At 42.9% G+C, this 26,991-nt stretch overlaps 2 protein-coding genes across 2 annotated transcripts; one reads left to right on the top strand and one right to left on the bottom strand.

The window, feature by feature from the left end:
- Positions 1-520: 520 nt before the first annotated feature.
- On the top strand, positions 521-23,931 carry LOC130921759 (deoxynucleotidyltransferase terminal-interacting protein 1). The gene is made up of 13 exons (XM_057846014.1): positions 521-799; positions 875-945; positions 4,714-4,810; positions 4,875-4,973; positions 7,122-7,181; positions 7,264-7,308; positions 13,023-13,087; positions 14,750-14,792; positions 15,269-15,327; positions 17,695-17,755; positions 17,828-17,899; positions 17,960-18,015; positions 18,077-23,931. Exons 1-13 carry the CDS (start codon positions 743-745, stop codon positions 18,183-18,185), a joined length of 894 nt encoding a protein of 297 aa, XP_057701997.1. The 5' UTR covers positions 521-742; the 3' UTR covers positions 18,186-23,931.
- Positions 19,392-24,779, bottom strand: polr2j (RNA polymerase II subunit J). Its single transcript, XM_057846015.1, has 3 exons — positions 24,504-24,779; positions 24,328-24,436; positions 19,392-19,633 (listed from the first exon to the last, which is right to left on the bottom strand). Exons 1-3 carry the CDS (start codon positions 24,644-24,646, stop codon positions 19,532-19,534), a joined length of 354 nt encoding a protein of 117 aa, XP_057701998.1. The 5' UTR covers positions 24,647-24,779; the 3' UTR covers positions 19,392-19,531.
- Positions 24,780-26,991: the final 2,212 nt, after the last annotated feature.

The following is a 26,991-nucleotide window of genomic DNA, read 5'->3' as shown; positions in this document are numbered from 1 at the left end:
AATTTTATAGTTTTTAAATCCTTTTTTTTTTTTTTTTTAACTTAGGCTTTTTCAATTGTTAGTTGTAAATTTCAGTCAATATATATTTTTACACTTTCTGCAAAATGTTCAGGCTTTCCAAGTGGAATAAATGTCATTAAAGAGTTCATATTTCAACTTTTTTTATTTTAAACATTTTGACATTTTTTTATTTTTAATATTTATTTCCACATGCATATGTATAATAAATGAATTGAAAATAATTGAAATATGTCTAATATTTAATAGAAAAAATATTCAAATAAAAAAAATATTAAAGTATTAACATTTTAGTGACACATTTATTGACAAAAGTTGGTAGGTCATACAAATTGTGAATAAAAATAATGCAATGATGTGGAAGTGCCGGATTTCGAGATTGTATTTTAAAGTAGAACAGAAATCAGATGAAAAATTGAAAATGAGAAAATTGCGCTTCTATTTGAAATCACGTGACCAATCAATATGGCGACCTGCGAGTCATAGTGAAAGTAGGAAAAGCGCATGCGCAATGCTTAGGCGCAGCTCCATCGTCGAAAGACACTGAAGTACTTTGGACGTGCTTTGTTTAAACGACCCGACTTTCTATTTTGCCATCTTTTCATTAACGTCCTGCTCGTTTTGGACTTGAAACGACCGCTGCTTCTACTCGTCTGCAGTAAAATTCCTTCCTCCTCTTTATCTGTTGACAGCCTAGTTAGCTTACCCTAGCCTTACCTGTGCGATGGAAGATAAACAAAGTACTTTGACGCGGCCGCGACCGGACGGAGTCCAGCAGCATGTAAGAAGGACACATAAATAGGCACGCACTCGAGAAATGGCCACGAAAGAAATTAATACGCTTTATTTTTCTTAGAATCCGTGGAATTTGATGATCAAACACAGACACGTTCACAGGAGAGGACGACGCTCACACGTGACTGTTAGGTAGGTACCGCCAACATCACGTCTGTCAGTCAATCAAATAACTAATTTGAAAACCGAATGGCCCGATTTCCACCACTTCCGCTGTTTTGCCTTCACTTCCTCTTAGTTCTCGTCACCTTGACTGACTCTCGTGAACGTCTCCCGTAGCCTATGAAGTTGATTTGATTAAATTCTCCCTTTGTACTAGTAACTCACGAATGACCAGTTTCATTGAAAACTATTTTGATAGTCGAGATAATCGTTTAGAGCAGGTTCGGCAACCCAAAATGTTGGAAAAGACAGAAAAGAGGAAAAACAAATATGTCTGGAGCCGCAAAAAATTAAAAGCCTTATATTATTCTAAACCATATTATTCTGAATTCTAAATCAGGCTGCTTAGGACAGCTATACTTTTCGCCAAGATCGTCATCCCCTGAATATGGAACGCCCGCCGGTGTCGTGCCAATGTAGTTACCCCCGTCAGAAACTGTATCCCCTGGCCAGAGCCACTGCGCTGCACTGATTTGCTTGATTTCTGTGTTTTTGGTGTAGTTGTCTACGAGGTTTTAAAACATGGCCCATCCATCAAGAAAAAAAATGTTTTTCTGTCATATAATGTAACATACGTACTAAACATAATAAAGGCAATGTTTTACTGTTTTACTCATAGAATGACCTATAACTGTTATTACTGTAATTCAAGTCCTGTTTGGAGTTTCTCCAGTTTAATAAATGTCGATGTCCAAAATATATAACTGTGGTTCTTTTCTGGCTTCAATTAATTGTTTAAGCCGACATAACTCATAAGTAATATGTGTGTGTGCCCTTACGCAGCCAGGGGATACAATTTTTGACGGGTGTAACTACATTGGCAAGACACTGGTGGTGGCTTTATTGTACAATTCGTGTCTTGGTGGGGCAAATTGAAACTCCGCTCACCATTTTGACGGTGGTCTCTGGCGTTTCATGGTCCTCATTTTCAATCCTTGGTTGCTTTAGTGCAGGGGTGCCCAAGTCTGGTCCTCGAGAGCCCCTATCCAGCTTGTTTTCCATGTCTCCCTCCTTGAACACACCTGAATCAAATGATAGGCTCATCAGCAAGCTCTGTAGGAGCCTGACAATGATCCTGATTATTTGAGTCAGGTGTGTTGGAGGAGCGAGAAATGCAAAACAAGCTGGATAGGGACTCTCGAGGACTGGACTTGAGCACCCCCTGCTTTTGTACTTTACAACTTTTATGGACAATATTTTACCAGAGAACTCTTCATTTTAAAATCACATATAGGAAAGTCAATTACATGCAATGACACTTTTTGGCCACCAGGAGGAGCCTGACCCCCCCCCCCCCAAACTCCGCATATGGCTGTACGTATGTATTTGAGCTATATTAGGATATTATCAAAATGACTACCGGTAAGTTGTCTACAAACATAATGAACCTTCATGATAACTAAAGATACACGATAATATCGGTCGCCGATAATTATCGGCCGATAATAGCAATTATGACGTCACACAGATAATCCAGATAATAAAAAAATTCAACCGATAATGCAATCCGATAATTATATACTTGATTTAGCCTCCAAATGTTCACAACCGAAGAATTCAGCACGCCGCCTCCTCAACCCGTCCCCTCTCTGAAGCCCCTGAGGGAGGAGGGGTTGAGGAGGCGGAGTTACACGACAAGAAATAGTTGAATATTATGGCGGCAGTTACTAAAAAAACGACGCTCTCGCCATCTGCGAAACATGTACTGCAGAAGTTGCACGAGGCCGAAAGAAAGTGTCCTCATTTAAAACCACTAACCCAGCATCCATTTAAAACTGCATAACAAAGATTTTTGGAACGAATACGAGGCTGCTGCTAGCGGGAATGCTAACGGTATTGTAAACACAAACTAAGTTAAACTACGGGGCTTGTGACGATACAGAGTCGGGTTGTTTGGGAAAGCAGCCCAAGACGGGTGGTAAACTCGCATCTAAGGCTAAACACTGGCACGACTGGAGACCGATAGTCTGCAAGTAGCCGTCTTCCGACGGAGCCCGCTGCTCTGTCCGGTCCGGCAGGCCGCCGGCGGGGTGGGCAGAGCCCGGTTCCCCGGCTTCAGGACCTCCGGCGAACACCCCGGTTTCTCGAGCGTTCCCCCACGGCGTGCGAGCAGAGCCAGGCCCTGAATACGCCGCGGCAAACCGGCCGGTGCGGACGGATTATCCGGTACGAACGTAGCCACCGAGACACTATTTTTTTTTTACCGAAATGACCCAAGAGCCAAAGCCCTGGATAAAAAAATAATGCAGTTTATACGACCACCATTCTTCATGAAAAACATGCCAATCACATTTTCACCACAGAGATTTGAAAAAGTGATGTCCAATAAGCTTATCATGACGGCACAGTGGTTAGATGATAATTTAAACATGGAGAAAACGAAGTCAGCCAGTCAATAATGCATTCAGTGTGTAAAATGACTTTGTAACGCTGCCTTTATTTTCGGCTTAACAAAACTCAGGCACAAAACAACACGCACGGAGATGTGAGCTCCAACTCCATCCAAATAGTACTGCCGTGTATCAGTTTAGCTGCTGTAAAGCAAATGTCGTGAGTGCCGTAAATGTAAACAAAGCGCTGCAGAATGGGTACATGACATCTCGCTCTTTTGAGTTAATCATTTTCACAGTGTGCAACAAAGCATATAACATTAGCAATCACTTTTCAAATTAATTTAACTTATTTGTCTGCTCAATTACAGTCACAGTAGATAATCAAAACTTATTGGCACTTATTAACATGTATCAATTTAAATATGCACATTCCTGTTGTAATGAAATAACAATAATATTCTGTAGCCACAAATATTATTCAAAATCAAAGTCTTCTTCCAAGTTTTTTTTTTTTTTTTTTAAGATTAAGTATAACAATGTATTGCTTAAAATAAGGCTGTTAAGATTATTTTCAGCTAGCTATTTTTCTTCCAAGAAATCTGAGAGAAATACACTTCAAGCGCTGGCAGATAATTTCACTTATTTCCAATAGATTTACATTTAAAAGTGACTAGTTTTAATGAGGTGTGTTTTGCAAAAATGTACATACAGTAATTACACATATTATAAAAGATAGTTACAAACTGTAGAAGTGCTGGCTGTCTCGTTACCTGTCGGCTTTGTTTCGAGTTTTTTCGCGTCGTGCTGTAATTCCAAGTGTTTCCTTGTTGAATTGGATGTCGAGTTTTTAGCGGTCGACAGTCTTTCTGAGCCAGCGCAGAGTTTGCAATGCACGGAGATATTTGTGTCGTCTTTACTGGACGGATATGTGAAGTAATGGCTGTATCTCCAGTGAGCAAATGCAGCCGTTTGTTGTATCTCTCTGGCTCCTTTACTGTTAGCATCCTGATAGGTAGCCAGGCAACGTTGTTGACCGCTGTGGCAGACGGCGCGCACACGGCATGGTAATACACGTGACCCGTTTTTTTTTCCAATGAGAAAACATGAGACGTGATGTCACTCCCGAACTCAAGAGCAGTATTTTCTATTCAAATGCTCTTTGTACATGACTACAGTATTCTTCATTCTAAATACAGTATGAGGCAACAACAAAATAGTTTCCTCAGTGCCTGTGCGTTACTAACTTTAATCAGATTACTGGCTTGAAAAAATGAATGCGTTAGATTGCTCGTTACTGAAAGAAAGTAATCAGATTACTAGTAACGCGTTACTTAGTAACGTGTTACTGACAACACTGATTGTCACACCCCTAATTGTGTGTGTGCGTGTGTGTGTGTGTGTGTAGTTACACCGACCCCCGTGTGTCCATGGACCTGCTGAGAGCCGTTTTGCAGCCCAGCTTCAATGATGAGATAATGGACGTGTTCAGCAAATACCACAAGGTATGTCGCTTGTGCATTGGCGTCTGCCCACGCCTGCCTGCGTTTGTGACACGTTTGTTTTTAGTTTTTCGAGAAGGCGGCGCAGAACGTGAAGGAGAACGTGGGAGAGGACGTGCACACTGACCAGCTCATTAAGGAAGCGTGCAGGAATATTCTGGAACATGTGAGGCATCTTATTTCTCAACCGAATATTATTTGACCAATGTCAGAGCATGATATTCACTCATTGTGTGCCATTGACGGCGCTTGGCGTCCAATCCATTTGAAATGGATAAACAAATGTTGATTTACTGCCACCGCCCAGCTTCAAACGGATTAGACGTCTACTCGAGATAAACTCATTTTAATGAGCAACAGAAGCATGAAAAAACCTTTCCTCACCCCTACCAGCATGGCCTGTGGGTGTCAGGCGGCCATGTTGGTCGGGGCCACATTCTCATGAAAGTCATTGCATTGCCATTAAAATGAAGTCATGAACTGAGGTGGGTAGAGTAGCCAAAAATTTCACTCAAGTAAGAGTAGTTACTTATAAAGAATATTACTCAAGTAAAAGTAGTCATCCAGAAATTCTCTCAAGTACAAGTGAAAAAGTACTTGTTGAAAAGAATAGTCAAGTAATGAGTAACATTGTGAGTAACTGCTTACTGCTTTCTGATTATTATTATTTTTAATAATGGTATATTATATTTTTTCTCAGTACAACTTCCAGGACCCTCTTGGCCCTTTGTGGAATTGGTTTAACACCCCTAATCTATACGAACTGTTGTTATTATACTGTATTAAAGCCCAGTGGTCCCCAACCTTTTTTTGCACCACGGACCAGTGTGATATGGGCTTTTTTTCATGGACCAGCAATGTGTGGCAGAAAATGACAGTTGACATTAAACAGCACGACGGGGCTAAAATCAAAACATTAAGTGCAGGGAAAACGTAACTCACCATACGCTGAATCAACCTTTTTCAACAGCGGCCTCTCCTAAAACTTGACGGAAAATATCCTTGGTTGCAGGCATAATGCGTGAAAGGTGTCTTGGCTTTAGCAATATGGTTCGCCACGAGGTATGATGCTTGCAGAGCATTCGCTTTCGTAGTCTCGTTTGCTAGCTTTTAGCCACATATTATGCAGAATAGACTTTTCTGGCTCAGCAGGTGGCCTTTTCATCGTAAAAAAGCTGTCCCGCAGCACAAACCAACAGCAGCTAATGTTACTGTTTACATTGACTGACTCTGGGCTGCTATTGGTGTGCAAACACCCTGTAATGGCGGCCAACCACAAGAAGGGGATGTATGCAAATCTCGGATTAGCCAAGAGGCACAGGCCAGATTGCAGTCGTTAACAAATTATTCATTTTTTGTCTGCAGCCTGGTAGCAAATGTGCCACGGACTGGTATCAGTCCCCAGCCCGATGATTGAAAATCCCTGCTGAGTTGCTGAGCCTATTGCATGACCGTATTACACCAAAAAGATGACACAAAAATTTACACTAGAACACTATGACCCATTACCCGTCCAAAGAGCATGAGTGCCCTCTAGTGGAGAAAAACATTGTTACCTCTGAATGGTATAATGGAGTCACATGTTTATTGTTGCAACATCCCATTGGTGAAACTGGTAGCGCTACCATCAGCATCTCTGGCAAAAATAAAGAGGAAAAATGTAACGATTCTCGTGTAGCCCAAAGTAAGAGTAGTGTTTCTTCTTCACAAATCTACTAGAGTGGAAGTAAAAAGTATTGGGTGGTAAAACTACTCTAAGAAGTACATTATTCTCAGCTACTCAAGTAAATGTAACGTGTTGCTACCCACCTCTGGTCATGAATAGCTTATTTTTCGATATTTCAATTTATTTGATAGACATCAAAGCATCTGTGGCTGTCACTGACAGTGCGTCGTGGCCCAATCCATTTAAAGCGACATTCATCCACTGCTGTCCTCCCGCTCAAAATGGTTTGGACGTCTACTAGCGATAAACATTTACATTCACAGCAGAAAGATAATTGGACGTCTTTGTCACGCGCCCCTATTTTATGGCGGCATCTTGGGTAGCAGTTGGAAACTATGTGGAAAAGCAATATTGTTCAGTATCGGCACTTTATTTCTTAGTACTCCCTGATTCCAGTGACGTCATTTTATTGAACTATCGCAACACTAATTTGACTATTTAACTGATAAGTCCACTAATGGCAAAATTAATCCGTGATCAGTCAACGATGAAAATAATCCCAGCTCTCGTGTGCACATGTGTGAGGATTTGTTTTGCCGTTGTTTCCTTTTTTTTACGCCTGCGTGGAACTCATGCTGACCGCTGCAGGCCAAAATGTTGTTTCCCGACAGCGAAGAGAAAAAGTCCAGCTCAGAGGCCGTTGTCAAGGTAGCGACAGACTCCCACGCCACCTTAGTCGGCCAATGTTGTGATTTTTAAAAAGCTTTTTCTGCTTTCTGATCGTTGTCAGCGTTGTCGAGGTTCCGAAGAAAGGGCAAGTCCGGTCCCCAAAAAGGTACGTCGACAGAGGCGTTGTTTAGTCCTCAGCCACCGGACTGATGCGGGATTCTATTTCATTCCTTCTGACCGCCAGAGGGCGGTGCTTAGCACCTGGATATCTACGTGTGCGCAGCACAAAGGTCGAGAATAAAATACCAACAAAGTCACGCCATTGGACGTGACCTGGGTGACGTCAGAGGTCGATAAGAGCCCCGCTCACCCAGCACTAGTTCCTTTTCTACATTCTCGCATCGGCGAAGGTCGTATTACCGCGCTCGCCGGAAGCCTCGAAACCGGCTTGGTTGGAGCTACGTGGATTACGTCCTCCAGAGGCTGCGAGCTGCGGCTGGACTATCGATTTCTTCACGTTCTGGATTATCTTCAGTTGCATATTTTCTGTGAGTGTTTTCCGCTCCGGACTCTATTGATTGTATTGTTGTGAGTATATTTCGCTCTGATACGCTAATGTAGCACCGCGGCTATTTCCACCAATCATGCGGGCCCGCACTGGCTGATGTGTCGCCGCGGCGGTTTCTTCCGAACCGGGTTATTGATTAGGCTGTGAGTGTTTCCCGCTCCGCGCCATTTTTGTTTGGTGTGCAGTGAGTGTTTCCTCGCTCTTTGCATTTATACAACGGGAGTGTTTTTGCTCACTCTTTGCATTTCTACAACGGGAGTGTGTGAGTGTATTTTCGCTCCGCGCCTCCTCCAGCTGTAACCGAGTGGCTTGTTTGCTTCGAGCCTCAATACTGTGGACTGGTCCTCGAGTGTTATTCGCTCGGGGAGCCTCGTACTTTGCTGACTCACTCCGGAGTTCGTGAGTAGGGCTCGCACTGTGTGTAGGCATGTCGGGACCGCTCGTGAACGCGTGTGCTCGCTGTTTAGCCCACCTGAGCCCAGAAGACGGACACACTTTATGCCCGTCGTGTTTAGGTGTTGGGCATTTAAGAAAGGCGCTCACCGAGGAAGCGTGTCTTAATTGTGTCTGCATCCCGTTGTCGGAAAGGTCCGCTAGACTGGCTTTGGTGGAAAATGAAATTTCTCGCGGCGCGTTGGCGTCGAGCCCAAAAAAGACGACCAAGCGCCATAAGAAGCAGCATGTTGGGGCCACCTCATCAAAGAAGGCTTGTGATACCGACCACATGCTATCTGCTAAGGTTGACACTTTGGCCTCTGAGTTCGCTCAGATTAAATCATTACTCCTGAATTTACAGCCAGGGGGGGATATGTGTGCAAACACAGGTGTCATTGATAGCGTGCCTGAGCAGGAGCACTGCAGTGTAGTTGGCCACCTGGAAGAGGACGTTGTGTCCATAGCAGCAAGTGACTCGCTGTTTAGGACCGGAGATGTTACCTATGGTGGTGACCTTGACATCGGGCCTTCTCCATGCCCCTCGGTAGCGGACTCTGACACTTCCGAGTCCCTACCCCCAGACTCTAGTCCTGGTTTGTCTTTCATAAAGCAAACTGTCCAATTAGCCCTTTCACAACTGGGTATTGAGACATTACCAGCTGAGAATTCGGTTTCTAATGCCTTCTTTAAGACCGCTCAAAAACCACAATTCTGTGTGCCAGCATCACAACCCTATATCAATGAGCTTCAGCTTTGCTGGACGGATCCTAAGTCGTCCACCCACTTGTCCCAAGACTGTAGGGCACTCAGCTCTATGCATGATGGTGCTCAATATGGGTTAAACAAGATGCCGTCGGTGGACAGCATTGTCGCGAGCCTGATAGTGGACCCAGCAGATGCTGCCCGCGCAGAGGCACGATGCCCGCGCCCACAGTGCCGGGTGACTGATGATCTCCTTACCAAGGCCTATGATGTTGCGGCTCGGATTGGCCTTTTGGGTAATACGTTTTCCCACCTTGCCCTGGCCCTTTCACAGTCATTGAGGGTTGCAGGTGTCAATGAAAGTTTACAGAACCTGAGCGATGCTTCCCTCCAGACATTTGCATATATGTCCAGAGAACTTGGCAGACTCATGTCGACACTTACTGTGACCAGACGCCAAGTATGGTTGGCACAGTCTCCTCTGACTGAGTCGTGTAGGGGTGCGCTTCGCACTCTACCTGTTGTTCCGGGTCAAGTGTTTGGCCCAGCAGCCCAACAAACCCTTGAGAGAGCTGTGGAAGCCAACAGGTCCCGGCAACAGTTTGTTGACCTGCAACGAGCTTCCAGGCCCCCCCACAGACGTGCTCCTACCTATCACTCTGCTACCAGGGCTCCACCTGCGCCGAGAACTGCACGTCCAGTTTCTGCGGATGGACATTCCTCTCTGCGGCCTGTTTTTCGGGAGCCGACAGGAAGACCTCCAAGAGCCGACCGATTTCACAGACTTCAACACACTCGCCCCTCCAAGCACTCTACCGCTAGTAGGGGCAGGAACGGTAGAGTTTGACTACCATTGCCAGGGCCTCAGCCATTTTACCGAACTCCATCTCAGACGCTGGGTCGCCCTTGTTCCAGACCCATGGGTCATTTCAACTCTGTTCAGAGGTTACACTATTCAGTTCAAGCGTCGTCCCCCAAAGTTCAATGGGGTGAAGACAACAGTTGTGTCAGATCCAGGGAAACGTATGGCCCTCAGAAAAGAGATCGTAGAACTCTTACAGAAGGATGCTATAGAGTTGGTTCCCAGTTCAAACCTGTTGAAAGGGTTTTATTCAATTTATTTTCTTGTTCCGAAGAAGGACGGCGGATTTCGCCCTATCCTCGACCTGAGATCACTAAATTGTTACCTCAAGCGTCTAAAATTTCACATGCTTCGCACGACGGACGTTCTCCAATCAATCACTCAAGGAGACTGGTTTACAAGTGTGGATTTAAAGGACGCCTATTTTCACGTGCCAGTGGTACCACACCACAGGCCTTTCCTTCGCTTTGCCTTCGAAGGAAAAGCATACCAATACAGAGTGCTGCCATTCGGCCTCTCTCTTGCTCCCCGGACATTTACAAGATGCATGGCTGCGGCGCTGGCCCCCCTGCAGAGCCGCGGCCTCAGAATTCTTCCTTACTTGGACGATTGGCTTGTGTGTTCACAGACTCGGGAACAAGCTCTCAGCCACACCACGCTGCTGTTGGACCATGTGAAGCAACTAGGTCTCAAGGTAAACCTTTCAAAAAGTCATTTGATTCCCAGCCAACATGTGATTTTCATCGGCATGAGCTTAAGCTCCTTAACTATGACCGCCTCTCCGTCGCCACAAAGGGTGGACGACGTTCTCCGAACGGTCACGCGTGTCAGACACAGTGCGAGTCTGTCATACGGGACCGTCCTCCAGTTGTTGGGGAAACTGACTGCACTATCAGTTGTGGTGCCATTGGGGCTTTTGTTTTTGCGCCCGTTACAGATTTGGATGAACGGTTTGGGATTGGATCCCACCCGACATCAACGCAGACTTGTGACTCTCTCAGGGCGTTGTCATCGACTTCTAAGGCCCTGGATGGACAGGCAGTTCATATGCAAAGGGGTCACGTTAGGTTCTCTTCCCTCACGCCGAGAAGTGGTTGTAACGGATGCGTCGCTTTCAGGCTGGGGAGCAGTGTGGAACCACAGGACGATCAGGGGTGTTTGGTCCCCACTGGAGAGACTTTGTCACATAAATGTATTGGAGCTTCGTGCTGTTCGACTTGGTCTCAAGCATTTTCTCCCTGCGCTGAGTGGAAAGCATGTTCTGGTTCGGTCGGACAATACGTCCACTGTCTACCATATAAACCACCAAGGGGGGACCAGATCTCCTCTCTCACTGGTGGAGGCTCAAAAACTTCTCCTGTGGGCTTTTCCACACCTTCTGAGTCTCAGGGCAGTCCATCTTCCGGGGGTGCGGAACTGTGCAGCAGACTTACTCTCCAGGCAGAAACCACCGCCTGGGGAGTGGAGGTTGAACCCTGCTGTGGTTCAGGAGATATGGGGGAGGTTCGGTGTTGCAGAGGTGGACCTCTTCGCTTCAGAAGCAACCACTCATTGTCAACTGTGGTTTTCCCTTGCGGAACCGAACAGTCCACTAGGTCAGGATGCCCTAGCACACTCATGGCCAGACTCTCTCCTGTATGCGTTTCCGCCTCTTCCTCTCTTTATGGTGACTCTGCACAGAATCAGCCAGAGCAATCACAGGGTGTTGTTGGTCGCTCCGTTCTGGCCAGGAAGAATGTGGTTTCCGTTGATTCTCAAACATCTCAATGGGGATCCTTGGCCTCTGCCCCAGAGAATGGACCTGTTGTCCCAGTTGGAGGGGAGCATCTGGCACCCCCACCCGGAGCGTCTTCACCTGTACCTGTGGCCTCTGAAGGGCCGGACTCTCTGTTAGAGTCCTGTACAGAGGCGGTTGTACAAACTGTACTTGATGCTCGTGCTACGTCCACGAGGGCGCTTTACAGTAACAGGCGGAGACTGTTCAATAAATGGTGTAAGGATCACGATGTGGATCCTGTGCGCTGCTCTGTGCCAATATTACTTAGCTATTTACAAGAACTTCTTGATAAGGGACTTTCTGTATCAACCTTAAAAGTGTACGTGGCTGCGATAGCCACCCACCATGTTTTGGTGGATGGCCGATCAGTGGGCTCTCATTCCCTGGTGTGTCGGTTTTTGAAGGGTGCCCTTCGTCGACGGCCTCCAAGATTACCACGCGTCCCCACGTGGGACCTTCCGTTAGTCCTGGAGGGTTTGTGTTCAACCCCTTTTGAGCCTTTGGATGGGGCTGACCTTAAGTGGGTCACAATAAAAACTGCGTTCCTCCTCGCAATTACTTCAGCGAAGCGAGTGAGTGAATTACATGCTTTATCGATTTCTCCGAACTGTTTAAAGTGGAATCCTGACTGTTCTGGGGTTACATTATGGCCCAATCCGAGTTTTCTACCGAAGAGACTTTCAGCCTTTCACATTAACCAGCCAGTTACCCTGGCTGTGTTTAACGATGTGAGTGAACCTGACGGACATTTGCAAAGTTTGCTATGTCCTGTTCGTATGCTGAAGCACTATATTAGCGTGACTGCAAGCACTCGTAAAACAGATGCTCTTTTTGTATGTTTTGGTGACAAAAATAAAGGCTGCACAGTCTCGAAGCAACGCTTGTCACATTGGGTTGTCGAAGCTATTCTTCAGGCCTATGAATCCAAAGGTCTTCAGCCTCCTAAAGTCACGTGCCATTCCACAAGGAAGATGGCAACTTCCTGGGCGGCACTGAGAGGTGTTCCTCTGAATGACATCTGTTCCGCAGCAACGTGGGCATCGTCTTGTACGTTTGCCCGCTTCTACAGAGTGAATGTGGCAGCTCCTCACCCGGTAGCTTCAGTAGTGCTGTCGGCTTCCTCTCACCGTGACTGATCCTCGGTATGTGTGGTGTCTTCGTGACATTGTTGGTATAAAGTCATCCAGGTGCTAAGCACCGCCCTCTGGCGGTCAGAAGGAATGAAATAGAACGAGAGTTACTTCTGTAACTAAGGTTCTATGAATTCCGGATGACCGCCAGAGCTGCCTGTCACTCAGACTCCCTGCGAGTACATTCCGAAAAGGAACTAGTGCTGGGTGAGCGGGGCTCTTATCGACCTCTGACGTCACCCAGGTCACGTCCAATGGCGTGACTTTGTTGGTATTTTATTCTCGACCTTTGTGCTGCGCACACGTAGATATCCAGGTGCTAAGCACCGCCCTCTGGCGGTCATCCGGAATTCATAGAACCTTAGTTACAGAAGTAACTCTCGTTTTGTGTCATTGCGGTGTTCAGAGGAAGAAGAACCGTGTGAGCGGCGCGGCATCTGCAGCCGACCGACCTTTTAACTTCTCCGCTCAGTGAGTATGACTGCACTTGATATGGCGTCACAGTGCTCAGATACAGTGGGGCAAATATGTATTTAGTCAGCCAGCAATTGTGCAAGTTCTCCTACTTGAAAAGATTAGAGTGGCCTGTAATTGTCAACATGGGTAAACCTCAACCATGAGAGACAGAATGTGGGGGAAAAAAACTGAAAATCAGATTGTTTGATTTTTAAATAATTTATTTCCAAATTAGAGTGGAAAATAAGTATTTGGTCACTTACAAACAAGCAAGATTTCTGGCTGTCAAAGAGGTCTAACTTCTTCTAACGAGGTCTACGAGGCCCCACTCGTTACCTGTATTAATGGCACCTGTTTTAACTCATTATCGGTATAAAAGACACCTGTCCAGAAGTCAGTCAGTCACACTCCAAACTCCACTATGGCCAAGACCAAAGAGCTGTCGAAGGACACCAGAGACAAAATTGTAGACCTGCACCAGGCTGGGAAGACTGAATCTGCAATAGGTAAAACACTTGGTGTAAAGAAATCAACTGTGGGAGCAATTATAAGAAAATGGAAGACATACAATACCACTGATAATCTCCCTCGATCTGGGGCTCCATGCAAGATCTCACCCCGTGCGTCAAAATGATAACAAGAACGGTGAGCAAAAATCTCAGAACCACACGGGGGACCTAGTGAATGACGTACAGAGAGCTGGGACCACAGTAACAAAGGCTACTATTAGTAACACAATGTGACGCCAGGGACTCAAATCCTGCACTGCCAGACGTATCCCCCTGCTGAAGAAAGTACACGTCCAGACCCGTCGGCAGTTCGATAGAGAGCATTTGGATTATCCAGAAGAGGACTGGGAGAATGTGTTATGGTCCGATAAAACCAAAATAAAACTTTTTGGTAGAAACACAGGTTCTCGTGTTTGGAGGAGAAAGAATACTGAATTGCATCCGAAGAACACCATACCCACTGTGAAGCATGGGGGTGGAAACATCAAGCTTTGGGGCTGTTTTTCTGTCAAGGGACCAGGACGACTGATCAGTGTAAAGGAAAGAATGAATGGGGCCATGTATCGAGAGATTTTGAGTGAAAATCTCCTTCTATCAGCAAGGGCATTGAAGATTAGACGTGGCTGGGTCTTTCAGCATGACAATGATCCCAAACACACAGCCAGGGCAACAAAGGAGTGGCTTCGTAAGAAGCATTTCAAGGTCCTGGAGTGGCCTAGCCAGTCTCCAGATCTCAACCCCATAGAAAATCTGTGGAGGGAGTTGAAAGTCCGTGTTGCCCAATGACGGCCCCAAAACATCACGGCTCTAGAGGAGATCTGCGTGGAGGAATGGGCCAAAATACCAGCAACAGTGTGTGGAAAGCTTGTGAAGTTACAGAAAACGTTTGGCCTCCGTTATTGCCAACAAAGGGTACATAACAAAGTATTGAGATAAACTTTTGCTTTTGACCAAATCCTTATTTTCCACCATAATTTGCAAATAAATTCTTTAAAAATCAAACAATCTGATTTTCTGGGTTTTTTTTCCACATTGTCTCTCATGGTTGAGGTTTACACATGTTGACAATTACAGGCCTTTCTAATATTTTTAAGTGGGAGAACTTGCACAATTTAGTGGTTGACTAAATATTTATTTGCCCCACTGTACCATTTGTGTGTCTTTTCAGCGCAAAGGTCAAGTGCGAACCCATCAAGCGAGAAGGGCCCAAGGTAAGCTAGCTAGCTAGTGAGCGTTCCGCCCATAGATATCACATATTATAGAGAGCCAGATGCGAAAAGTCTGAGTTGTTCATGACCGGTGATCTCTTTTGCAGCCAACCTCCACTAAAATACATGGAGAAATCTTGGCAGCTTTGCTTTATAACAACACTGCATCAACTTCATTCAGGCTGCATGTTAAAAAAATAATGTGCAGTTAATTTACCGCATCTCTGACGTTTATGAAAAACCGAGCTGCTTGATAATGTTTTAAAAATTGAGCATTTTATAGCTACTTGAATTGAGATTTAGTCACCATTGACTACGTTATGTTTCAATGGCACTGACACAAGTTACTGATGCTCGTCCCCATTGGCTCACAGTGCTATTTTAGCATCATACTCTCTCTCGCTCCACATAAATATGTGATAGCTATGGCCCCGTAGCGTGTCTGTGTCTTCCTTTAATGTTGCTGCCTTGCGGTCTAGTGGGAGCCGTCCAGACTGAATGAACGCAGCACCTTCGTTCTGGGCTCCAGAGCCAACAAGTGAGTCCATTTTTTTTTTTTTTTTTTTGGAAAAAGTGCTAGTGACGAACTCATTTCAATTCATGGCAGAAGCATGGAAAGACCTTTCATGGCTCCTACCAAAATGGCCTCAGGCGGCCATGCTGGTAGGGGTGACATTGTCATTTAGTCAATGCCTTGCTTTGACATTAAAAGTAACTATTGCTATTAAATCATTGTCTGTCATTAATAGCCCTAGATGTCCAATCCATTTGAAGTGGGAGGTTAGAATAGGTCTTTATTGTCATTGTCAACAACAGAACATTGCGAACAATGAAATTGGACGTGGAACTCCAGTGTAAACATATGTATTTGATAAATAAAATTAGTGCTGCAACGATTAATCGATTAACTCAAGTATTCGATTAAAAAAAGGATTCGAATTACATTTTGCTGCTTTAAAGTTTAAATTAAAGTAGCGTTATAATGGTTTATTTTGAAAGTGTTTGAATTCAGTTGTATTGATTTGGGTGGATACACTGCCCTCTAAATGGTAAATGGTGTTACACTTGTATAGTGCCTTTCCACCTTTTAAGGCCCTCAAAGCGCTTTACACTGTCTCCTCATCTATCTACTGGTGACGCAGCACCAGGAGCAACGTGGGGTTCAGTATCTTGCTCAAGGATCCCCAGTCTGCCTCATTACACATGGCTGAATCCAGCTGCTCCATGTTAAGATCAACATAAGCCCAAGTTTGCGCTAATGTTTTTTAAATGCATTCATAATTTAGTTATAGGTATATACATTCATTCATTTTCCATGCCGCTTTTCCTCACGAGGGTCGTGGAGGTGCTGGAGCCTATCCCAGCTAACTACGGGCAGTAGGCAGGGTACCCTTGAAAGGTGGAAAAGCGCTTTATAAGTATAACACCATTTACCATTACCCTGAACTGGTTGCCAGCCAATCGCAGGGCACAAGGAGACATACAACCATTCACACACCCACTCATACCTACGGACAATTTTTAGTGTTAAATCAGCCTACCAAGCATGTTTTTGGGATGTGGGAGGAAACCGGAGTTCCCGGAGAAAACCCACGTTATAGGTATATTTAGCTGTTTTTTGTGGGAATATATGTCTGAACCATTTGTTAAGAGCGTTGTTAAAAAAAAAAAAAAAAGTTTGCGTTTTACAGCATTTAAGCTAGCGGGCTTTTGCTATGTAATTTAGCCGATTGTTCTTTTGTTGACAGATCCTTATCTATTTTTTCATATCGTTTGAGGCTCAGGTATTTTAAATTTTTCGTGTTCTTCATCCGATTACTCGAACTAACTAGTTCATCGATGGATCGACTACTAAAATAATCGATAGCTGCAGCCCTAAATAAAATGTATAGAAAAATATATGCTTAAATTGTTGCCGGTATGCGATATTGTCATTTTTTTTAACCAATTCAACCACTGATGTAGTAACAATACATCCGAATAAATCACCCTTTCAAATGTAAGAAATTGTAAAATACAAACGATATTAAAAATAAATATTTTTTAAAAAAATGTATGGTCATTTGAAAGCTAAGTGCAGAATGGAATAGGTGAGAAACTCGATACCCTTTATGTTCTCTGCCAATTAGAGCCCATCAAGTGTTTATTTGATCCAAAATGACTGTCATCAAGTGCACGTTAGCAAATTTGATGCCAAATTATTTATTGCCAATCAGATTTTTCATAATGGGTGTAATTTTAAAGCTATTCTTAGTGTAGAATCTGAAGTATGTGAGATTACCTCCAGAAAACTTATTTAAATGTTGAACATGATGTGCTTTAATTTGAAATGGTCACCGAAAGTACGTACGCTAAGCCACTAACTGTAAGCTTTACACTCCATTGAAAAACAAAAAATGCACTACTCTTTTCATCATGCATGGCGTGTCAGGAAGAGATTTTTTTTTCTGCATCATTTGCAAATGCTGTAAACGAGCAAGTTTTCATGTTTGAAGTGTCACCTTTTAACAGCAATTTTGTGTTTTGAAAAAGACTTCCAATGTTTTATTGCAGGCTAAAGTGAGTACATTATTTTTTCCATTAGCCTCAATGTAGCAACACTAACATTTTACAATGTTTAATATAGACGATTTCCTTATTTTGTATGTTTGAACTTTAATTCTACGGCATGTTGATGACTGATGAACATGTGTGAAAGGAACTGGGGTCACATGTGCAATAAACACGCATGCAGCACACGCACGAACAAATGTATAAAAGCATGCGGGGAGAAATCGCAGCCGGGAAAATTACCGCCATTTTTATTCACCGTGCGATTGACTTATTGCATATCGCGACAGGCTTGGATAACTCATTTCAATTCACATCTATCATCGTCATAAAAGTGTTTTATTTTGTATTGCAGGGCACTTGGGATGGGCGGGACTAGAGGACGCATCTACATCAAACACGCTGACCTCTTCAAGGTAATAAAATGGTGATCGTTGACGACGATCTGAGCTCTAACCATCTAACCAGAACAAACGCGCTTTCATCAGTACGCGGCGGACACCAAGGACAAGCAGTGGTTAGCAGAGCGTCACCACATGAGGGCGACGGGCGGCAAGATGGTGAGCGGCTGGTCAGTCATCGCGACGAATCCTCTAATGGCACTAATTCTGTTCAATCAGGCCTACCTGCTGATTGAGGAAGACGTCCAGGATCTGGCGCACGGCGACGATTACAAGTGAGTGGCGGCGTAGCTAGAGGCCTGGGCGCGTGCTGACCCGTGCGACACGTACACGCAGGGACTGCCCGGACGTCAAGCTGGACGAGATGAAGCCCTTCTCGGTGCCCATGTGGATGGTGGAGAAGATGCAGAAGGCCATGGAGGCGCAGAGGGACTCGGAACTCTGATCTCACGCAGGCGTCGTCACTATGGTCCAATTTTGGACAACTTTTGTTGCTCTCAAAATACTCCTCAAGAGGTACTCAAGTACTCATGAAAATGGAATGGGGAATTTACTGAAATATTCTCTGAGAGATCAATACTCTCCAATAAACAGAAATACCCCATAAAAGCCTTTTCAATTGACTTAAATACTCAGAAAAAAACCTGACATCTTTCATGAAAATTAAACTTAAAATTGATGAAAAAACACATCTGTAGATTGGAGAGTATTTGTGTAAGTTTCAGAAGGAATTTCGGTAAATTTCCTAGTATTATTGGTCAGTTTTCAAGAGTACTTCAGTAACTCTTTGGGGCTATCAAAGGATTTAGATGACTTACAAGGAGTTTTTCCGTGGATTTGCTAACTAAGGAGTTTTTTTGTAGAGTAGTCATGCAACTTTGATGGAGTATTTGAGCACACTTAGGAAAGGTTACTGATATATCCCCTAAATCTACTCATGCACTCCTGAAGAGTTACTCAAGTATTCTTCAAAATTTACTGAAATACCCTCTGAAAGTGAGTCAAATACTCTCCAATAAAATGCTTTTAAAAATGATCAAAATCTACTACTTAAATTACTCATACATTTCTGTAGATTGGAGAGTATCGGTCTAACATTCAGTGTGCATTTCTGTAAATTCCCCAAGTATTTTAGATGTTTTCAAAAGTACTAGAGTACCTACATTTTAAAGGGTATTTCAAAACAATTTCAAGGATTTATGCGACTTTTACGGAGTTTTTCAATGGATTTGGAAAGATTTTGCTTTAGTATTTCTGTATTCATGTAACTTTGTTGGAGTATTTGAGTACACCTAGGAGAATTGATCACTTTTAGGGATTTAGAAAAGTTTCAGTGGGTAGATTCCAAAGTGTCAATTTTTGACAACGCTTTTACTTTTGAGTCTGAGGTCCCCAACCTTTTTTGCACGATGGACCAGCATGATGTAGGCCTTTTCTCACAGACCGGAAATGTGTGGCAGAAAAATAGAGCAAATACATACGGGAAAATTTAACTCACGCTCAATCAACGGGAGGCCTGAGCTAGTTTCGTTCAGACGGTCTATCTCTGTGTGATGAGAGATCGGCAAATATCCTCGGTAGCAGGACCGTATAAGTTCTTCTCCAATAGTGAGAGGCTTTATACAGATTTCATTACAAATTATGAATGGCATTTTGAGATTTCTCCGTCGCGTTTTCCAAAACACAAAAAACAAAGACTTTTATTTGACTTTGCAGCTACAAAGTTGCACACACAGGTGACTATTTACACGTGGGGGAGGGGGTGGGGCGTAATGATTGCGGTAGGTCTGATCACTCGATGCCTTCTTGTTTGTCTTTGATAGCCACTCTGAAGCGTTCCTCCAATAGGGACAGCTCACTGATCAGGTCGGTGATGGCATTGGTGAAGGCTTCCTGTTTCATGCAAAACATTTCCCATTACCATCTTTGAAAGAAAAAAAAAAACTACCATCGCCGGCTTGCTCTCTAAACGAGACGTGAAAGCTCAACGGAAGCGCGGATGCCCTCTACTGGCTAACTACAGACAAGTCTGCAATTTTTGTAATCGGCCCTGAGTCAAAATATTTGAAACAGAGCTCCAAGGATCAATGTGTACACATCCTTAGTACTGCTGTCATTTCGACAACAGCAAAAAACAATACTGTTTTTGATACTGCCTATATATATATATAAAAAAAAAAACTTCCTCAAATTGACATGAAATCCCCAAAATTATCATGAGACCCATAATGTACAGGAAATGACTTGGGCCATGTCTCCACTTAGCAGGGTATCTGACAAAAATTACTTTTTCTATGGTTTGGCCTATCATCCACACGCACATTTAAACGAGGGTTTTTGAAAACTGCGCCCAGAGTGAAGATGAGCCAATTTTGCATTTGTGGCACCATCATGTGGACACTGATAACCAAAGATTTAACCCAGGAAAAACGTCACTGACTGCGACAAACTTTGTCCCTACATCACATGTGAGAAAAATTTTTACATTTGGAGCAGGGGTCGCATTAACCGAATATTTTCCGTCGTTGACCGATTTTTTTTAAACGGTGACGGAAAAAACTGAAGTCCATCCGTCATTTTGACAGGTTGCAATTCACACCCCAGACCACAGGGTGGCGAGTGAGCATATTAATTAGCTATTGTAGCTCTTGATGCATGACGTCGTTGGCCTTACTCTGAAAAATGTCAAGGCAACTGAGTGTCCGAAGTTTCTTCAAAAAGCCCCAAAACGACGGTGTTGATAAAAGAGGTGAAAAAACAGGGACTGCACAAGCGGGCACGCAATTCAAGTCCATGCTTACCAGGAGGAAGGTGTGAAACTACGTTCAGGTCACAGCAGGTGAACTGTTAATTTCATTGTTCCATATGCTACATATGGTAGCCTACCTACCTACTGGGGCCACAGTCAGCTGTTTTTGTCACTGCGGAGAAAAAGTTAAATATTCATCTGCTTGATGTGTGATGGCACGGTGTGGATTCTCTGTTAAGCTTGTTCGGACAGAATATTAATTTAAAATGAATGAAAACTAAATACTATTGAATATGTTGAAGCGGTATGCAATGTTAAGAGTCTTGTTAGCTCGAATTGCTGTGTCCAGCCGCTGTAGCTCTGTTGCTCTCTGTGAACTCTCTATTCAAGCCAGAACGCACGCGGCTCTTAAGTGTCTCTGTCACGTGACTGTGTCGTAGCCGCTAACGCGCTCGGCCAAATGGACACACAAGTACGGAAGGTGAATTATGCCAAACAAAGGGTCACCACAATGTCATTATCATTTTAAAAATTTAAGTGGCGGGTAAAAATAGATTATGACCGGATTTTTATGACCCTGTCAGTCAAAATGACAGACAACGAAAAAGTCTAGCGCAACCTCTGATTTGGAGTGAATTAGGTGTTTTTTTGCTTTTATTTACAAACTCTTGCAGTGCTTCATATTGAAGAACACATGCGAAGGTTGGGGGTATTATGGACAATTATTTTTAGCCCATAGTTATGAATGAAAGCGGGTTGCTGCGGAAGCTTTTTCTACACACGTGCTGGTGTGGACTTTTTATCCCCCAACGTTTTAAGGCAGAATCCCTACGTGTAGACATGGCCCTAGAAATGCCACAAAATCAACAGGAAGTGATCCAGAACGCCCTAAAATCAACAGGAAATTATCCAAAATGTACAGGAAGTGACCCCAGAATGATCCAATATGTATCGTAAGAAAAAATCAACAGGAAGTGAGCCGAAAGCAGAGTTGTCAGTAGCGTAACGCGTTACTGTAATCTGATTACTTTCTTTCAGTAACGAGCAATCTAACGCGTTTATTTTTCCAAACCAGGAATCTGATTTAAGTTTACTTGCTGTCTGTGCGTTACTATTTTGTTATTGCCTCATAATGTATGTAGAATGAAGAATATTGTAATCCTGTACAAAGAGCATTTTGAATAAAAAATGTTAGGTTTCCAAAGGTTAGTTTCCATGGTAACCACTCATAGTCACTTCCTGTTTTGGTCTCGAGTCACACGAGCCAAGTGTTTTGGGACTGAAAAGGGCGTGACCAACACGGGTGCACATTCGAGCCAAGTGCAGCCGCCACTTGAGATGTGCGAGGGAATATTGATCTGTGTGCGTCCATGAATGAACGTGAGTATTTTTCCTTCATTCTGGAGGGTTCCAGCGATAGGTTGAAGCAGCTACATGCGCGGCCGTTTCGTAGCTTTGCCGTTGCAACGGCGGGTAGTCATCGCTCAAAGTCGGCAAGCAATGTTTACAGCATGTTTGAGTTGCACATTTATGCCGTGAGGTGACGTGTTCGTTTAGCATCTTTGGGATGTGTTGTAAGTCCGATTGAGTGTGAAATGCTTAGTTGCTGCCACGTTTTGTGGCCAAATTGACCGCATTAGTGTATGGCGTACTTCCGGGTTGTGCCCCCATCTTTGTGTGTATTGCACTGTTTATTGCACAATTCATTTGGGTGTCGATGATTGTGCAGTCAATTTGCATTGTTTTACATTGGCATTGATATGCTGTTAACCCCTAAATCCTAACCCGAAGTTAAGAATTTTTTACATGAAGCTTAATCTTCGAGTTAGTGGCTGTTTAATTAGTCTGTAGAGTTGATTTCAACAAATTCCATGCAGTTCGTCAGTTATTTGTTAGTTTCAGGGCTCCTGAGTGGGTAAGCTAGCCCCAGTCGTTGAAATCAACTCCATTGACTGATTAAACCCCAACTGACTCGAAGATTAAGCCTTATGTGAAACAAAATCTGATCTTCCTCTTTAAATTCAATTCTCGGAAATTCAGTTACATTTTTATGTTGTCATTATGTTGAGGCAGCAAAGGGAGAAAAATTGGTAAAAATTAACCGATAAATTACTTTTAAAAGAACGTAGATACTTTAATAATACAGTAATCAGTAAAGTAACTAGATAATTTTTTTGAGGCATAATCAGTAATTAAATTACTTTTCAAGTAATCTGTGACAACACTGGCCATAAGTACCCTAAAATGAACAGGCAAGTGACCCAGAATGACCTCATGGCCTGCCAATCCAATTCATTTAAACTGGAGGTTCATTCGCCCCTCCCGGTCAAAATTAATTTGACGACTAATGCCGTCAATGGCAGCCAATGAGTTAAGTCATTTTAAATGCGTTTCAACTTTAGGTGGTGCGTTTACTTACTTAGTTTAAGCGTTGTAAGGTGTAATTTGTCAACGTCACTGTGTGGCCAATGTAAAACAGCTTATTTATAATATAATTAAGCAATTGTTTCGTCTATCACCATCAACGGCAGCTAGCAAAAGAATGGCTAAAGTCTGTACCGTCCGTTGTAAATATGACCAGTGTTGGGAATAACGCCGTTATAAATAACACCGTTACATAACAGCATCATTTTTTCAGTAACGTGGTAATCTATTTTTTTCTGCCGTTACAACACCGTTACCGTTACTGACGGTCAAAAGCGGTGCGTTACTTACTTTGAATAAATTGAAGAAACTACCAGCCGTAGCGAGCCTACTCTGCTCTGTTTATTTGTCATCCAAGACTTTGGGTGCGTTCAGGTTCATGGCAATGAAAATAGTAAACACACAAAGCCTACATTTGCAAGAACGATGGAGTTGCCGTTTGATACGGTCATAATGTGCAGGTCCTGCACCCCTCCGCAGAAAAACTGTTCATAGCTTTGTAGCGATTTGTAATTTCAGAATCGCTGATGAGTTTAGTAACATACACCAAACAATAAATACAACAGAATGTCCATTTCGCGTAATTGTGGAAGCCCGTCGACATCTTTACTCCATTTGTCTTCGGCTTGCTCGTAAGGGTCAACATTGTTCACATCCTTAAGTTTGATCACATATCTGTTCTTCGCCTTAGTAACGAGTTTCTCTTTATCGAACTGGCAAGTTAAAGTTTAATGTCCCGCAAGCCAGACCTGCTTCCAATATGGCTGCGTTGTTGTCAAATCTCACGTGAGCCCCCATTCTGTGACATAAACGCTCGAGCCTAATAGCGCACGTACTTCAGAGCCGGTGTTTTCACACACAAACCGGAACAGCGCGTGCGGCAAACACACACACGCAAAACAGATGCAGAGGGATATGATGGCAGAGCATTCAGAGGAAAATTTGTCCTTTACGAGGTGGAGATATAAGCACGATTTCAAGTTGGTCGAAATTAAAGGAAAGAACGTGCATGTAAAGTGTAATTTATGTCCCGGGGCAAAGCTTTTGTCGACATCTGTGGTAAGCAATTCAAATCTGTTTGCTTTTGTTGCACTTCAAGTGTAGGATAAATCTGTTGCTGGTGAGGTGCAATAAATATTACAAGGTTCTATAACACAACTACCTGTCTGTTCTTCTCTATTCAACTGACTCGAATACTGCTCAGAAAATTTCAAATTCTTTGACATACAACAACTTCTTTTTAAAGTAACAGAAATAGTTACTTTCCCTGTTAACTAGTTACTTTTACTATAGAGTAATTCAGTTACTAAAATCAGTTACTTTTTGGAAGAAGTCGTGAGTATCTATAATTACTTTTTTAAAGTAACGTGCCCAAAACTGAATATGACACGCGAGGGTAAAGAGGAAAACCCACCTGAGGACTGTAGTCCGGCGTGGTCTGTACCCTGATGACGATTTTGTGCTCCAGGGGGTGAGGAACCTTGTAGCCGGCGAATAGAACTTGCGGGTCCTTGAGCAGCTGCCTGCGGGAAAACATGTAGCTCAAGCCGCGGCTAAAAGCTTGGGCTTTCGGGCTTCGGTTTGCCTTACGCTTGTATGATGTTGCCGAGCGTGTGGTCCTCCTTGTTGAGCGTGAACAGACACGAGTTGGGCACTTTAGTGTCCTTGGTGATGGTGATCTTCTTCTCGCCCTCGAACAACAAGAACGACTCGAAAGCAGGCGGCGCGTTCATCTTGGCACGACAATATATAAAAGGATTTCTTTCTCCTCGTCTTTTTCTGGGCGCTTGCCTTTCTATGTTATTAGCTTAGCTTAGCGTTTCCACCTCCGGAAGCAGACAGCCGGATGCCCATAGATGTCACAACATGTGAAAAGCCGGAGTCTGCGACGTAGGTAATCGGCGGCCATCTTAAAGCAGTAGGCTTCTGAGGCGTACTCTTTTGCAACTCGCCTAAGTTGCAAGTTAAGTAAGTTGTAAGTGATCTTGACGAATTTTCAAATGGTTTGAATTATTTAAAAAACAAACAAACTATTAACGTGGCTATAATTCAGACCGGATAATAAAAATGTTTAAGTATTTTTTAGTATGCAGTGCCAGTGAATTAACTTCATGTTTGTTAAATGGCACTGATACAAAATGGCCGACAAGTGATGACGCTCGTCTGCGGTCACCGAGTGTCCGACTGCTTGTGAGAATGAGTAGTGCCATTCTACGGATCGGAGCGGTACTATGACTTGAGGCTCAGCAAAAACCATTTAAGATTGATCCGTTTTTCATGCAGTAAAGGAAATTCCGAACACTTACCTGTGATTTATCCAGAGGTGGGTAGAGTAGCCCAAAAAATTCTCAAATAAGAGAAGCGTTACTTCAAAATAATATTACTCCATAGACTTCATAACTTTTTTTTTCTTTTCTTTACTGCATGTTTTCTCCAGGTAATAAAATCACTCAATTTTCACATCAGAAACTTAATACTTGAGGACAGCATGCAGAATCAATTATAATTTATAAATAGATTACTAATAAATTATTTTTACAATCACAACTTTTTATAGAATAGAATAGCCCTTTATTGTCATTATACAGTAGTTCTACAATGAAATTGTGGAACATTTCCCTTTGCAGTGCATGATAAGTTAAAATCTCAAAAGTGACTTGCAAGTATAAAATCTAAATAAACAAATATAAAATGTGTATGAGGTAGCCCTATGTTCAGGCAGTGCAAATAATCGAAGTCAAGTAGAAGCAGTTTGACAGTTAAGGCTTTGAATATTGCAGGTGAGTAAGTATTGCACATAGAATATTGCATATAAATGAATAATGGACTATGCCTTGGAGCATCTTCCTTTGCAGTGCATGATAAGTTAAAATCTCAAAAGTGACTTGCAAGTATAAAATCTAAACAAATATAAATGCGTATGAGATAGCCCTATGTTGAGGCAGTGCAAATAATCAGAGTGAAGTAGCAGCAGTTTGACAGTTAAGGCTTTGAATATTAGTATCTCGTCATCTGGGCTTTACAAATTGTTGTATATAGTCGAATCGTCTCAAAATATGATTGTAATTCACTTAATAATGCTATTTAACATCTTTTTTTAATCCTGTCGTACGCACTTTAAAAATAAATTACATTTCAATTTGCATAACGTAAGAACCATTTGTACTCATTTTTGACAATATATGGCGGAAAACACTGACTTAAAGTTCCGCTCTGAGACCCCTAATTTGGCCAAATTTCAAAATTGTCCTTTATGTATGTGTGATACATCATTGGAAAGCTTAACATCTCAATCTTCTGGTTGACGAAAAATTTTGAACAGGAGGGCGTTTTTGAAAAAAATAAAATTTAAACAGCATAACCCTAACTGGAGGTGAGAGCATTCAAAAGTATAATTAAAGACGCCATGATTTTAACGAGATATTGCGTACTTCCCTCTTTTTGATCCAAAAACTCCATCTAGCGTGTCAAGACACAGCTCTGAATGGCCACAGCTGGATTTTGTGGGTGAAACATGGTAATATAACAAGGGTCGTGATGCAGAAATCGCAGACATCAAGGAATGGTCGAAATTTTCTTTTTCATATATTTACCCTTTTTAAACGTTTCTTTCCCAATTTTTCTTTGTTTGGATCGATTATTTCTCATCTAAAATATTAGGGAAAATGAGACAGTAACGAAAAAAAAAATACAATTAAGCGATAGTTATGAGGTAGATATCTGTGACTTATTTACAGGGGCAAATGTTTTCATTGTGACGTAATTTGTTTAAAAGTTTAAAATATGGGAGTGAGTTATTTTTTAAAGTCTTTTTTTTTTTTAACTAAACATTAGACATCAACTAATTATTCAAAGCTAAAAATGATAGACATTTCGAATAATAAATACAATTACTTACCTTCTTTTTATGGCTAGGTTGAAACAAAAGCGATTGCGCAACGTCTGTAAACGGGGGTTTCCAGGGTAAAACGGACAAATTAAAAATAGTTTGGGGGTTTAATGCGCCATGAATCTGCTATGCCAGCATATAAACATATTGTTCTATCAACCACAACAGTTCTTTTGGCTTAATATACAG

Source organism: Corythoichthys intestinalis, chromosome 9 (assembly GCF_030265065.1).
Source record: "Corythoichthys intestinalis isolate RoL2023-P3 chromosome 9, ASM3026506v1, whole genome shotgun sequence".
NCBI classification, from domain to species: domain Eukaryota; kingdom Metazoa; phylum Chordata; class Actinopteri; order Syngnathiformes; family Syngnathidae; genus Corythoichthys; species Corythoichthys intestinalis.
The sequence above is the reverse complement of the archived record's forward strand: the minus strand, read 5'-3'. Positions and strand labels throughout refer to the sequence as shown.

Bases quoted from the DNA above. Each gene is read 5' to 3' on its own strand.
- LOC130921759 (XM_057846014.1), top strand. From the start codon at position 743: ATGGAAGATAAACAAAGTACTTTGACGCGGCCGCGACCGGACGGAGTC. The intron at 4,974-7,121 runs GTGAGGCATCTT...TGACCGCTGCAG, and splicing joins GCAGGAATATTCTGGAACAT to GCCAAAATGTTGTTTCCCGA. The intron at 18,016-18,076 runs GTGAGTGGCGGC...ACGTACACGCAG, and splicing joins GCGCACGGCGACGATTACAA to GGACTGCCCGGACGTCAAGC.
- polr2j (XM_057846015.1), bottom strand. From the start codon at position 24,646: ATGAACGCGCCGCCTGCTTTCGAGTCGTTCTTGTTGTTCGAGGGCGAG. The intron at 24,437-24,503 runs GTAAGGCAAACC...GTTTTCCCGCAG, and splicing joins CTCGGCAACATCATACAAGC to GCAGCTGCTCAAGGACCCGC. The intron at 19,634-24,327 runs GTGGGTTTTCCT...TGCATGAAACAG, and splicing joins CGCCGGACTACAGTCCTCAG to GAAGCCTTCACCAATGCCAT.